The sequence below is a fragment of the Solanum stenotomum genome, chromosome 12, assembly GCF_019186545.1.
Source record: "Solanum stenotomum isolate F172 chromosome 12, ASM1918654v1, whole genome shotgun sequence".
Classification (NCBI taxonomy): domain Eukaryota; kingdom Viridiplantae; phylum Streptophyta; class Magnoliopsida; order Solanales; family Solanaceae; genus Solanum; species Solanum stenotomum.
In genome coordinates, this window is record NC_064293.1 from 16,968,685 (window position 1) to 16,984,903 (window position 16,219).

The 16,219-nt window shown below is 33.8% G+C and overlaps 1 protein-coding gene across 1 annotated transcript in view; it reads left to right on the forward strand.

Moving 5' to 3' along the window:
- Positions 1–12,776, forward strand: part of LOC125847171 (uncharacterized acetyltransferase At3g50280-like) — a 138,548-nt gene extending 125,772 nt beyond the window's left edge. The window contains exons 2-3 of the mRNA XM_049526854.1: positions 3,172–3,294; positions 12,521–12,776. Of these exons, the coding sequence (XP_049382811.1) occupies positions 3,172–3,294; positions 12,521–12,776 (379 nt within the window). The remainder of the gene's footprint in view (positions 1–3,171; positions 3,295–12,520) is intronic.
- The last annotated feature ends 3,443 nt before the right edge of the window (positions 12,777–16,219 follow it).

Here is a 16,219-nt window from a genome sequence, read left to right on the forward strand (position 1 = left end):
AAAGTTTGTATTTAAGTTTTATGAACTTTTATTTCAGTTTTTAAGCTTTGTATGCTTGAATCAGTTTTCCGCTTGTAGTCAGCCAGGATGAGGGTTCGCTTGGGGACCAGCAATGGTCTTCAAGTGCCGGCCACGTCCAGGGTGTAGGCTCGGGTCGTGACACTTAGACTCCCCCCTTTTTTGGTGTTAACTTGTAGAGTTTATCTAACTCTAGTTCTACCCCAAAATCTTGTATTAAGTTTGGTATAACAGACTTCAAAATTTAACTCTTTCATATCAATGATCATTGGAGGCAGTTTAAAAAAAAAATGTTTAGATGTATCTCAGAAATTTCGATCATAATCTAGAAAAAGGAGATAACTCCGTACATCAGTGGCTTAGGTTCCTCACTAAGAGGCCTACCTTGTCGCACCACATAAAATAGTTATCCACTTCCAATTATATATTCACCTACTATTCCGACTAAGACGTACTACACGTTATTTTATTTTTTTTGAAAGATGAAAAGTATATTTCAAAGCAAATTCTTCTCTTATAGATTTGGAATTTGGCTTCTTCCTCATTTTATTTCAACAACAAAATACATTTCATTTCATGATTTGTTTTGAATAACTTTCTCTCAATCTAAAGTTTGTGGCCTCTACAACACAATTAATTGCATCATAACAATGATTTCTCTTATGATCATTTTTTCTAGACAAACTGTCTCTTTGTGTAATGCAATTTAGAGCAATATATGTCCATTTCATTTCTATGTCGTTTGTTGTCTAGTACTGTTGGCTTCAAAAATTTAATCCAACTCATTTTTAATCTACTCATATCTTATCTGACCGGCCTATTGTAAGCACTAGTGTTGAGCCAGATTAGTTGAGAAAGTACAAACGTAGAATTAAGTCCCATAGTGCAAGTGACACTTGTATATCGTATTTACCTTCTTGGAACAACAAGGACGAGGCTCCCTTTTTATTACATGGTCAACCCATCAGGGGCGTATCTAGAGGGGGTTCTGTGGGTTCACGTGAATCCATGCTCCCCTCTAGATCATATATAGTAGTGATAAATAACACTTTAAAATTTTATATAATTAAATCATATGTGTATATAAAAGTTTAAAATTAATAGTATTACTTATTTTGGACCTATAATTTTTAAAATTTATCGGTTCAGTGTGAAGAGCTAAAAGTTCAAATCAATTAAATTTATATGTTCAATGCATCTTTTAATAACAGTGCATCCATCCTTTCGAAATCCTGGATATATCACCTCTGCGAGAAGTCTCACCATTTAAAACATGCATATAATCAACGATATGGATCTCAAATACTGCAAAAGCAAGAGTAAAAAGGAGAGAAACAAAGTTTGTTTTTAACTCTCTATTATAGTACTAATAGTAACATTTATTTATGGTACATCACGATTGCTAAAAAATCATAACACAATTTATTTAAATAAATGAGAGAGTGTATTACACACATCATGATGAGAGTGTAATAAAAAAAATGTGTGTTTCTCAAACTAATAAGTGATAGCTTAGGTATGAAACTCATACTCTCAATAGTTTAGGTACGAAACTTACACTCTCAATAGTTTAGGTATGAAACTAAAAAATTGGGATAATTTAAGTGTGTTTTTTACCCTTATCTCTATTTTTTATTGATACTCATTTCATAACACATTATTAATATGAGGCTCCAATTTTTTAATTACCTTTATTTTTGCCCTGTCACATAATCAAAAATGATATTTAGCGGCAATTAATTAATGACAATGAACTCAATTGCCACTAAATATGTATTTTTAGCGGCAAGTAGCACTCTTTGTATGTCCCTAAAGCTTTTAGCGGTATTGAATCTAATGACGCTTAACTAATGCCGGTAAAGATTTTAGCACTCTTTATTAATGTGTCTATTTATTATCGGTAAAAGTCGTTTTTGTTATAGTGTGCAAGCATATGACCTCCTCTAAGTGATTGCCCTTCTATTTAAGCACAGTTTCTCTTCACTATGAACTCCCCATCAACTGAAACTTTTTGAGTTAGAATTATACTAAGTGAGACTCAAACTTGTTGATTCTTTTTATGAGAAATTAGTATTATCTGTTCCTTGATTTTTGTACACCGTCTTTAAAATAGTTTACCATTTAATATTTCATATTACTTTGTCAATCATCAAAGCTTGCATGATTGTTTAATGTTGTTGGATCTTTAAAAGAAAACAGAGCAATCTGTAATCTTAATTCCTGTTTAACTTGTAGGTCTCAAGCTCTGGCCTCGAAGGTATCGATCATGTCAACATGTATGGTTAAAGCTGCTGGAGAGAGTGTGATTGAAGATAATTGAGTTGACACCATAGGACATTATTGAGCTTCAAATTGAGTATCGTCAAGGTGGAGTCCTATATCGCATGCCTACATCTCAACAAGTAAGAGATATAACCAACGCTAGTTCCTTGATTCATCATCTTAGAGTTTCACTATCTCGAGTTTTAGATTTCTTCCCTCCATTCTGCGGTCGCCTTGAGGCAGAAGAGCAGAGTGGAACCACTTGTTTCTTCATTAAGTGTAACAATGTTGGTGTTCAATTCAATCATGCTATAGCTGATGGTGTTACTGTTGACCACATGTTGGATCAATCAAAGTGCGTTCCTCTACGAGAATTTTTTCCATTAAATGGAGTTCGAAACCAAGAGGCTACCTCCAAACCATTTTTAGTTGTGCAAGTAACAGAGCTTGTTGATGGCATTTTCATTGGATCCACAAGTAATCACGCATTACTTGACAGATTATCTTTTTGGCATTTTTATGGTTCTTGGCCTGAGATATCTTGCGGTTTTAATGTCATCTCAGAAAAACCCATTTTCAACCGTCAATTTCCTTTCAAAATTGACAATTTCTCTAATCGCATTTATATACCAAATGAAAGAATCAATGGCAATAGCACACATATGTCGTCGTTGCAAGAAAAGGTATTTCATTTTACCAAACAAAGTATAGCCAAGCTTAAAGCAAAGGCTAATCTTGAAATGAAAACCACCAAGATATCTTCTCTTCAAGCTGTGTTGGCTCGTGTTTGGCAATCCGTTATACGTTGTCGTGATCTGGATCACAGCGAAGAGACTACTTTTGAGGTACCAATTGACTTGAGGAAAAGATTGAATCCTCCTTTACCTGAAGAGTTTTTGGAAATGCAATTTACCCTGCTACCATAACGGTGAAGACAGGAGAGCTACTGGAGCACGGATTCGAATGGGCTGCTTTACAAATAAATGAGATGCTTGCTTCTCATTACCATGAAAAGTTTAAGTGCAAATACGAGAAATCCAGAGATAACAAAATTGGGTGATTTGCCAAGTAATTACTTTATGTTGCACAGCTCTCCGCGATTCAATTTTTATAAGTATGATTTTGGTTGGGGAAAGCCAATTGCACGTAAAAGTGGAGGGTCAAACATGTTTGAAGGGAAAATTACTGTGTGACCTGGACTAGAAGAATGGAGCATGATTTTTGAGATTTGCCTTTCTCCAAACACAATACAAGCATTGGAGGAACACAAAATGTTTGTTCGTTTGTGTTATAGAATCTGTATAATAATATAGATAGATAATAGAGCTGATTCTTAGGGATTATAATATTTAGTTACCATAGTTAGCTTATTCTCTCCATGTATTTATACCATTGTTCTCTTTGAGTAATATACAAGTTATTCTCAATAAGTTATGATTTACATGGTATCAAAGTCAATGTCTGAGTTGGTATTTTGTCTTCGCCGGAAGTCACTGTGACTTCGCCGGAATCAACTATAGTTTCACCGGAAGTGATTGAGAGTTCTAAAATTTCTGTCACCACCCACTTAGGAAGAAGATACTTCCCACGATCTTAAACCCCTAGATCTCGACGGCTAGAAGTTACTCGTGTGAGCCTCACGTTCCATCAGTACCATTTCCAGTGAGACTGCAGTAGTGGTGTTGCATCAAAAATTCAATCTGCTTGCTATTCCAATTTCGCAGTGACATTTCCAGCAGGGATTTGGTGGTTGTTTGTTCAGCAGACCACGATTTGAGAGAGTTTCCCATTTCTGACCAATAATCTGGCCGTCTTTCTGTGTCGGGTAGCTCTGCATCATCAGGTTTTGCTCTTCAATCAACACTTTTACTTGGATCTTTATTTGATGATTTTCTGATTTATCAGGAGTTATTTTTGGGTCTCTGATTAGTTGGATAGCTAGCCCTGAGTGAAATTGGTGTGGGGAAGAAATAATTACTTTGTTTATTGTTCCAAAATAGGTTATTGTCTATCTTGGCTATTGTCTGATTTTAGGATATAATTTGATTGGATTTGTTGGGAAAATGACCGACTATAATTAGAGAATTCAAAGGTCTAAAGTTGTTGGTGCTTGTAGTCCATTATCTGACAAAATGGTCCTAATTTCAGCGGAGGAGTTTGCTAAATTCTCTCAATACCAGAAAATCTCGAAGGAATCCACTTCAGTTAATTCCTTTGTTGAATAAAATAAAACATGTCTTATCACCTCTTCAAATAAATGGGTGATTGATTCAGGTGCCACAAATCACATGACAGACAATCCTAATATTTTTTTTCTTGCTTTCAAGCACACAAAGAACCCTCTCTAGTTACCGTAGCTGATGGATCAACTTGCAACAGTGTTGGATATGGGACAGTTAAACCAACCTCTTCTATTACTCTGTCATTTGTATTAAGTCTACCAAAGTTGGCCTTTAATTTGATTTTGTTAGCAAAGTTACCGGAGACCTTAATTGTTATATATCGTTCTTTCCCGATCATTGTTTGTTTCGTGATCCTAAGACAAATCAGGTTATTGGTAAAGGGCATGTATCTGACGATCTCTACATCCTTGATAAATGGGAGCCTCGGTTTGTTGCCTACTCTAGTGTTGTGTCTCCATTTGAAGCACATTGTCGATTGGGACATCCTTCTCTACCTCTATTAAAGAAGTTGTGTCCTCAATTCCAGAATATTTCTTCATTAGAATGTGAGTCATGTTGATTTGCGAAACATCATCGCAGCTCATTAAGTCCAAGGGTTAATAAGCGAGCTGAGTCACCTTTTGAGTTAGTTCATTCTGATGTTTGGGGACCGTGTCCTGTTGTTTCCAAAACTGGACATAAGTACTTTGTTACTTTTGTGGATGATTTTTCTCGGATGTCTTGGATTTATTTTATGAAGAGTCGCTCAGAAGTATTTACTCACTTTTGTGCCTTCTGTGCTGAAGTCAAGACAGAATTCAATGCTTCAGTGCATATTCTGAGGAGTGACAATGCTAAAGAATATATGTCAGAATTATTTCAGTCGTATATGAGACAACATGGTATTCTCCATCAGTCTTCATGCATTGATACACCTGCTCAAAATGGAGTTGTTGAGAGGAAGAATAGACACTTACTTGAGACAGCTCGAGCACTTTTGTTCCAAAGAAGGTTCCTAAACAATTTTGAGCAGATGTTGTCTCTACAACTTGTTTTCTAATTAATCGCATGCCATCTAGTGTGCTTGCTGGTAATGTGCCCTACAATGTTATGTTTTCAAACAAGTCTCTATTTTCGGTGGAACCTAAGATATTTGGAAGCACATGCTATGTTTGAGATGTTCGACCATCTATTACCAAGTTGGATCCCAAGGCATTGAAGTGTGTGTTTATGGGCTATTCTCGCCTCCAAAAGGGGTATCGGTGTTATTGTATCTAGCTTGGCAAATATTTGGTGTCAACAGATGTGGTATTTTCAGAGACTACACCATTCTTCTATGCACCTCCGATTTCTACAGGTCAGGGGGAGGAAGATGAGTGGCTAGTCTATCAGGTCACCCGTGTTTTGACAAAAAAATCAGATATTGTCCTCCATCTCTCAGTTCTTCTATTGAGGACCAATCGACTATTATTTCAGAAGCTTCTTCTCCATCTGATGTGGCAACACCGCCAATTGTTCAAGTTTACTCGAGGAGACGAGAGGCTAATGATACATGTCCTGCACCAAGTCCTTTGTCATTAGATCCTCATTTTTCTGATCCTCCATAAGATCTTGACCTCCCAATTGCTCTTCGCAAAGGTACACGTAGTTGCAAATCCTCATATTCCATTAGTAATTTTGTTTCTATGGCCACTTATCCTCTACGTCTAGATCTTTGATTGTTTCTCTAGACTCTGTTTCTGTACCCAAAACAGTGAAAGAGGCATTGAATCATCCTGGGTGGTCTGATGCAATGCTTGATGAAATACATGTCTTAGAGGAAAACCACACGTGGGAATTAGTGGATTTACCCAAGGGAAAGAAATCGGTGGGATGTAAATGGGTCTTCACAGTTAAAGTTAATCCAGATGGATCTATAGCGAGACTTAAAGCCAGACTTGTAGCTAAAGGGTATGCTCAAACATATGGAGTAGATTATTCAGACACATTCTCCCCGATTGCCAAACTCACATCTGTCCGTTTGTTCATTTCTATAGCTGCTTCCGAGAATTGGCATTTACATCAGTTAGATATCAAGAATGCATTCCTTCATGGTGATCTTCAAGAAGAAGTGTATATGGAGCAACCACCTGGTTTTGTTGCTCAGGGGGAGTATGGAAAAGTCTGTCATTTGAAGAAGTCATTGTATGGATTGAAACAAAGTCCTCGAGCTTGGTTTGACAAGTTCAGTGAGGTAGTTCAGAATTTTGGGATGAAAATGAGCAAATGTGATCACTCAGTATTTTACCAGCAATCAACATCCGGTACTATCCTCCTTGTTGTATATATTGATGACATTGTCATCACAGGAAGTGATTATATGGGAATCTCTTCCCTCAAAACTTTCTTGCATACTAGGTTTCATACAAAGGACTTGTGTCCATTGAAATACTTTTTGGGAGTAGAAGTAAACAGAAGCAACAAGGGAATTTTTCTGTCGCAGAAAAAGTATATTCTTGACCTGCTTGCAGATACCGGAAAGTTAGCAGTCAAACCCTGTAGTACTCCAATGGTTCCCAATGTGCACCTTATGAAAGATGATGGTGATCCTTTTGATGACCCAGAGAGATATAAAAGGTTGGTTGTGAAGTTAAACTACCTTATTGTGACTCGTCCGGATATTGCTTTTGCGATAAGTGTTGTTAGCCAGTTCATGAGTGCACCTATGGTCAAACATTGGGAAGCTTTGGAACAGATCCTATGTTACTTGAAAGGAGCTCCTAGACTTGGCATATTTTATAGTAATCACGGTCATACTCGTATTGAGTGTTTTGCAGATGCTGACTTGGCTGGATCCAAGATTGATAGAAGATCTACTACATGCTATTGTGTTTTTGTTGGAGGCAATCTAGTATCATGGAGGAGTAAGAAGCAAGGTGTTGTATATCAATCCAGTGCAAAATCTGAGTATAGAGCTATGTCACAGTCTACATGTGAGATTTTGTGGATACATCATCTTTTATCTGAAATTAGGTTGAAGCATCATACCCCAACAAAACTTTGGTGTGATAATATCAAGCTGCTCTTCATATTGCCTCAAATCCAGTGTATCACGAAAGAACTAAACATATTGAGGTTGATTGTCATTTTATTCGTGAGAAGATTCAGGAGAACTTGATTTCCACTGGCTACGTGAAGACAAGAGAACAACTAGCTGATTTGTTTACAAAAGCGTTGAATGGAACTCGAGTTGATTACCTTTGTAACAAGCTGGGCATGATCAATATCTATGTTCCAGCTTGAGGGGGAGCGTTACAGAATCTGTATAATAATATAGATAGATAATAGAGCTAATTCTTAGGGATTGAATACTTAGTTACCATAGTTAGCTTATTCTCTCCATGTATTTATACCATTGTTCTCTTTGAGTAATATACAAGTTATTCTCAATAAGTTATGATTTACAGGAATGAACAATTATTTCTTGTTCTATTATTATTATGCATGAATTAATAAGGACAAAATGTAGTGTCTAAATAAAGTACTTGTGTGTCTGAGGGCTGCTGCTTGTATTTGAGTTGTGATTTGACAAGTTACATTGATTTCAAGTTGTACTATCTTTTGGGGCAAATGTTTGCTATTTGCATATAATGTTTTATTAACTACTAATTAATTTTTATATCAATCTTAAAAATGAGATACAATATGTAAGTAGATTAATAACACATACAGATACAGTAATCTACCAAGCTGCATTTAAAATGGCATATACATAGTGCACTAAACACTATCTGCTTGATCACTATTAATTTGTTGACAAACGCTTTCGTCTAATTAACTTGTTGGATGGTGTCCTTTCCCTTCAGCATATTGATCGATAGCATTTGAGCTGATCTTCAAAATACGTTGCTGGATGTCACTTGTTAAATCGTCTCAGCTAGAAGTACATTTGCTGCTTTCAACTGTTGTTCTTGCTCCTTGATCTTGTCTTCAAGTTCCTTAATCACTACTAAAAAAACTGTAAAAAGAGACCTCATGAGGTCTCTTTTCGGGAAAAAGAGACCTAAAAAGAGACCGCAACGGTAGGTCGCTAATATGTAGGTGGCTTTTTTGTAGAGACCTCATGAGGTCGCCAAATAGAGACCTCACGAGGTCGCCAATAATTTTTCCAGATTTCTTTAAAAAGAGACCTCATGAGGTCGCTAATTTATTAATCAAGAAAAGTGACCTCATGAGGTTGCTTTTTCTCATTGTCTCCAAAACGAAATGGTCAAAAAGAGACCTCAAGAGGTCTCTTTAATGCATTTCTAAAAAATAAATTGCAGTAAAGAGATCACATGAGGTCTCTTTTTGCATTTTCTGGAAAGTAAAAAAAACGGATAGCTTACATTGCTTCTGTAGCTATCCCCTGTTATGTTTTATTCAAGCTCAAAGCGCAGTCAACAATCAATCAATACCACAAAATACATTTACTAAATATCCTCTTATCAACTCAATATGAAAATCAACATAATATATTTACTAAAGTAATGCAGAAACAAACTTAACTTTCCCCTGCCCTGTCCTTGTTGACATCATGTGTTTTCTAGGAATTATGGGCTTCAACTTTTTCTCCATTTTCATTGTCACAAAATACTCCCTTCAGGTTTGATTTTCAAACAAGTCCATAGCAACATTATATAGCCAGCCTCTTATCAATTCCTGACATATCGTTTAGAGCCACAACACAGTAAGCTATCGAATACTAATCATCTTTCTGATTTTGATCCATGTCGCTGCTCTTTGATCTTTTTCGATTGTCAGGACCAACACCATTCCTCTTATTGGAACTGCATTTTGGTGGCTTTGTCAATTTACGTTTGTTTCATTTACTAGAGTTGCTCCAGGATCTGTAGAAGAAACAACAAATTCTCCGGTAGCTATTGGTCTCGTGAAAGTATGACACAACTTCTCGTATATAGGGATGCCATATTTTCTATATGGTGTTATCTCAGGATGCACCTGCAAGATTATTTCATCAGACACACTTAAATTGATATGGAGGGAATACAATATTGTGTGATAAAATGGATGTCAAGGCAAACCTCTATGTATTGATCACACACTCTATCATCAACGACATCCATCTTTCTTCGATTATACCAACCAAATCCACCATGATTGTAAAATGGCATCACTATTCGATAACATTTTTTTAATATAGACAGATCTTTCTTCACCTCTACTATGCCATAATAACTAAACTTTTGACCTAAGCAGTGGTAAGAAATTACATTGTCACATTTCATATAAACAGTGGTACAAAGGAAATCATACTCCACTCTATATGATGGAAAATCACCAAAGTACTATATAATGAAGCAACATATATGAATAGTTTGACTACTGAAATTCTTCAATCCACAATAACTCATCGAGAAAATTGTATAAAACTAATAACTATATCCACCACATTAACTTGTGTTTCTTAAAAATTAGCTACACAGAAAGGTTATATATTCAGTTATTACTTCGAATTTTTTCTATTATGTAAAACAAAAAAGGAAGCTTCATTATCCTCACCATGAATGACTGCATTAACAAAGCAACAATGAATAAAGACCCTCACAACTTGTTTCATCGAGGATTCCGCATACAGTTTGAGACAAGCTATAAAATGTGACAACTAGGAAGCTTCATTATCCTCACTATGGATTTTAAACATTTAATTCGTTGTGGGATTTACATAGGAAAGAGGAGCAATAGAAGCCTTGCTTTTGCTTGAAAGGACAAATTCAAAGTCTAAACATATTTTTGTCTTTGTTGAGCTTTCTCCTCATTAGAAAGTGAATCACTTTTAGTGTGATTTTTAGTGGTCTATTAGGACATTCATTCATTATTTTCTCTCTATAAGCTTCAAAATTAAGAGTTTTTGGCTTAATTAATCCCAAGCTACCTCATACTAGCATAGTCCAACCATGAATAAATGAGCTCTCAGATCTAAGCTTTTTCCTTATTTGTGTAGTCTCTTGGTTGTATTTTCATTATTAATATGCTCTTTTAAATAGTCATACATTACGCAAAACCGAATGATATCCCAAGTATGTAAATTTTTTAGGTCCTCGGTACAAATGCTGCCCATTATCCTTTTCTTCAAGATTATGTGTTATTCCTTCATATTAATTGGTTAAGATGATGTGTTATTCCTTCACATTAATTGGTTATTACTAATATTAGATTGTTGTGTTCTGATATTCAAATGTACATTTTATAGATTCATCCGTTTTTTCATCAATAAAAACTTCTCTATTTTGTTTCTTTTAAACCTCAATAGTTTGTGCCCAAATCAACCTAAGTAGTTTGAGACACCTGTAAACCACATATCTAGAGAACTCTTTAAACCAAAGTTTCAATAAAACCAAAATAGACAGCAATCTGATCACAGTACAATACTAAGAGCAACATCTTATGTCCATATCTCATTACAAATCGTGTGATTTCCTTCACGAGACTCAACTGATGAGACCAAAAGAACATATTTATTATGAAGGAGCTAAGTAATAAGTAAACGAATCTCAAACTTACAGCAGTGGTGGTGGCTGCAGGTGAAGCATTTGTGGAGTTGAGATTCGCCGGTGGAGGAGTTTCCGCTAGAGAATTCATCGCTGGAGAATCTACGGACTTTGTCCCCTGATCGAAGAGCTGCAAAGGGGCGAAAATAGGGAACTAGGGCTTTTGAGAAACTACAGAGGTCGTGGCCTATTTTTATTAAAAATGGACTAATAAGTGGTCTATTTTAATTAAAAATGGGCCTCTTTTAATAAATTATTATTTAACTGCTTTGATTAAAATAAGAGACCTCACAAGGTCTCTTTTTGTAATATATTTTTTATTTTAAAAATTTTTTGGAGACCTCATGAGGTCACTATTATTGTTTGGCGATTTTTTTTCTCATTTAACCGACCTCGTGAGGTCACTTTCTTTTAAAAAAGAAATCAAAAAAATATTGAGTGGAATATCGACCTTATGAGGTCTCTTTTTAGCGACCTATTTTTGAGGTCTCTCTTTTTAGGTCTCTATTTACAATTTTTTTAGTAGTGAATCTTCTGACGGAGTACTCCTGTGCATTCTGTTCTTTTGCTTTCCTCAACCCTATGTTGAAGGATGTCAGACGGAGACATAAAACTCTTGCTCTCGCTCTTTTAGCTTGTCCTCGAGACCCTTGACCTTATTGTTGAGGCTTTTGCCCGTTCCAGTTTGTCCATAAGCAAAGATACATATATACATTATTGTAACCATCTAAAACTGAAATGATCATGCGCTTCATTATCTATCTTTACTTTCATCTCGACATCATTCATCGCCATGTGGTTGAGATTTCTCTAATAGTCTTAGCTTGCTCCTCCAATTTTTTATCAAGTCATTAACTAATTCATTTCTATATAAATCATGCTTAATTTTAGCTATTAACTGTTGGGGTTGTAAGGTAAGAATGTAAAATGAGAAAAAAAAACATTTTTTGGATTGCACCTACTTTTTGGATTTTGCCTATTCAAATAGTATTAATCATCATATCAATATATATATATAAAAGGCCAAACATACCTCTCTATGGCCTCCATTTCTTGAATTTTTTTTTATTTAAATTAATTATCTTATTATAAAAGTAAATCACTTAATTATTATCTTTTAGGAAGCTAATGGTAAATTTTAAACTTTAGTTGGTAGTTAATAAACTTACAATAAAATCACAATTGTTATTTGAGCACAAAATAAATTACAGACTTATATCAATCAATAATTCTTGGTGTCAAGTATATACATGCAATATTTCTCGTAAAATAGATGTTCATATAATATTCTTGGTGACAAGTATATATATGCAATATTTCTTTTAATACAGATGTCCATACAATATTCTTGGAGTCAAGTGTATATATATAATAATATATATAACAAACACAAAAGGTCAGAACAAGTAGAAAAAAATTACCACACTTATTATTTTCTCACTATTTTATATTAATACTCATTTCATAAAACGTTATTAGTATGACCTCCTGTTTCGAATGGGCTGCTTTACAAATAAATGAGATGATTGCTTCTTATGATCATGAAAGGTTTAAGTGCATATACGAGAATTGGATGAAGGATCCTGAGGTAACAAAATTGGGTGATTTGCCAAGTAATTACTTTATGCTGCACAACTCTCCGCGATTCAATTTTTATAAGTATGATTTTGGTTGGGGAAAGCCAATTGCACGTAAAAGTGAAGGGTCAAACATGTTTGAAGGGAAAATTACTGTGTCACCTGGACTAGAAGAAGGGAGCATGATTTCAATTATTTCTTGTTATATTATTATTATGCATGAATGAATAAGGACAAAATGTAGTGTCTAAATAAAGTACTTGTGTGTCTCAGGGCTGCTGCTTGTATTTTGGTTGTGATTTGACAAGTTACATTCATTTTCAAGTTGTACTATCTTTTGGGGTAAATGTTTGCTTATTGCATAGAATGTTTTATTAACTAATTAATTTTTATATCAATCTTAAAAATGAGATAGATACCGGTACAGTAAGTAGATTAATAAAACATACAGATACAGTAATTTATCAAGGTGCATTAAAAATGGCATATACATAGTGCACTAAACACTTCCAAATGATCGTAGGTGTAAATTAATTAGCATAAATTAATGATAAATTTATCTTATATAAATGAACATTTAGCATATAACTAATTCTCACTATTTGGATGAAACAATATAATATACTGTAGGTGTAATAAACTTACCAGTATGCAACAAAAAATCAGCCTTTCATGTTTAAATATGAGTCATTTAGTTATTATTTCTAAAAAAAATTATTGTGCTTTTTATGTTGTGCTTCTATAAGATAATTTTGTTTGGAATGCTAAGAATATTGTCGTCACATATAGTTTCTCAAGCTTTTGATATCTCAGTAATACTCAATAGTGTAGCAATATTTATCGTCTTCTTATTTAGCTATCTCTAGGAGGTAAGCATAGAAAAGTTGGTTCAATTAATTTCTTAAATTGTATTTGTGTTATATATAACCTTTCTTGATTTTTTTCTACTAATCGTTACATTTTAAAGTACAATTGTGTAGGAATCTTGCAAATATCACTATGTACATATTTCAAAATGATCATGAATGTCGAAGCTTTATGACTTTGTTTTCTTTGATAATATCTCTAATTTGTTGATAATGATCATTTCTTAGAAATGATCTTGCCTCTATAATTTGCCTTTTGACTTCTCTACGTTGGATACCTTTAAAAGGGGGATTAATTCAATAATATTTAATTTTCGATATGCAAATAAGTCATAAAGGAACGAGAAAAATCATCTATTGATTTTGGATCTCTAATACATAATTATAAGTCCTATTAGACTAAGAACATTCTATCTTCACAAATTTTAACCTTGACTTCTATCCAATCCAAGATTAAAGGCATGCGACAACTATCGTCTCCTTTATAATTGTTCAATAATTTAGTGATATGACATTATTTTGTTTTATTCCAACTACATAATAATCCAGTCTTCGCAATTTATGGATAATAAGGTTGTCAAAAAACTGACTTATAATTTAATTGTTCTTGCGAAGGATTAGTATGGATTACACGTGCAACGCACGTATCCAGAACTAGTATTATACTAAAAGTGGGAAGCCACAAAAGTAAAAGTTGAAATATTATTTTGCCCCTATCTTAATTCAAAATGTTATAAAATATCCAAGCAATTAAATATTAAATAATAATTGCATCATATTATATTATATTAAATACTAAAAATGAAAATGTGTTTTAAAAGGCATTTTAAGAATGTCTCTCCATTCTCCAACACAACTTTTGAGCTTTCTACAGAATTCTAGGCAAACTTTATGTCTCTCCATTCTCCAACATAACTTTTGAGCTTTCTACAGAATTCTAGGCAAACTTTTGGCTTATAAATATCATGTGCATGAGGTAAAATTATTATTGACAAATACATAAGCTAATTCGCCTTTCAAAGCTCATAAGAAAAAAGAATCTAATTCATCAATTACAGAAAATGCTTAAGCATGGAGATCGCCGATTAAGGTAGAAAGTTGTAGTGGAGTGTTCTCTTGCTTTCCGAAGGATTTAGGCTTAGTGGTGTCTGTCGTAGAAGTACTTTTATTCTTGTACTATCTTGCTTTTGTTTTCTACCACCAATTGTTTTTATGATGTTTCGATTATTTCACTTTTTTTTGTCATTGATACTGTTTTCGCAATAGTTGTTATATTATATTTTCTTCACTGTCATTTTTCTTTTTCATATTTGGTCTGATTTGCTATACTCAACTCAAGTTGAGGGTCTTCTGAATTGAGGTAAGGTTTGTGCACACCCTACATTCCCTAGACGGATTTCACGAGATATGTTATTATTATAAAAGAAATAGCTATAAAATCAGACAACAAAGTTAAACATTTTGGCTGAATTGATAAATGTACATCTATTTTGCTTTGTTAGCAAGTTTTATCGAGAAATATATTTATTCATTCTGTTTGATCAGTTATTGACAATTTTTAAGATTTCTTTTGACTTTAAATTTCAATTCTCTTAGTTAATTTAGTATTTAGAGTTAGAGGTATTTACATGCATTTACAGTAATCTNATATCACTATGTACATATTTCAAAATGATCATGAATGTCGAAGCTTTATGACTTTGTTTTCTTTGATAATATCTCTAATTTGTTGATAATGATCATTTCTTAGAAATGATCTTGCCACTATAATTTGCCTTTTGACTTCTCTACGTTGGATACCTTTAAAAGGGGGATTAATTCAATAATATTTAATTTTCGATATGCAAATAAGTCATAAAGGAACGAGAAAAATCATCTATTGATTTTGGATCTCTAATACATAATTATAAGTCCTATTAGACTAAGAACATTCTATCTTCACAAATTTTAACCTCGACTTCTATCCAATCCAAGATCAAAGGCATGCGACAACTATCGTCTCCTTTATAATTGTTCAATAATTTAGTGATATGACATTATTTTGTTTTATTCCAACTACATAATAATCAAGCCTTCGCAATTTATGGATAATAAGGTTGTCAAAAAACTGACTTATAATTTAATTGTTCTTGCGAAGGATTAGTATGGATTACACGTGCAACGCACGTATCCAGAACTAGTATTATACTAAAAGTGGGAAGCCACAAAAGTAAAAGTTGAAATATTATTTTGCCCCTATCTTAATTCAAAATGTTATAAAATATCTAAGCAATTAAATATTAAATAATAATTGCATCATATTATATTATATTAAATACTAAAAATGAAAATGTGTTTTAAAAGGAATTTTAAGAATGTCTCTCCATTCTCCAACACAACTTTTGAGCTTTCTACAGAATTCTAGGCAAACGTTGTGTCTCTCCATTCTCCAACATAACTTTTGAGCTTTCTACAGAATTCTAGGCAAACTTTTGGCTTATAAATATCATGTGCATGAGGTAAAATTATTATTGACAAATACATAAGCTAATTCTCCTTTCAAAGCTCATAAGAAAAAAGAATATAATTTCATCAATTACAGAAAATGCTTAAGCATGGAGATCGCCGATTAAGGTAGAAAGTTGTAGTGGAGTGTTCTCTTGCTTTCCGAAGGATTTAGGCTTAGTGGTGTCTGTCGTAGAAGTACTTTTATTCTTGTACTGTCTTGCTTTTGTTTTCTACCACCAATTGTTTTTATGATGTTTTGATTATTTCACTTTTTTTTGTCATTGATACTGTTTTCGCAATAGTTGTTATATTATATT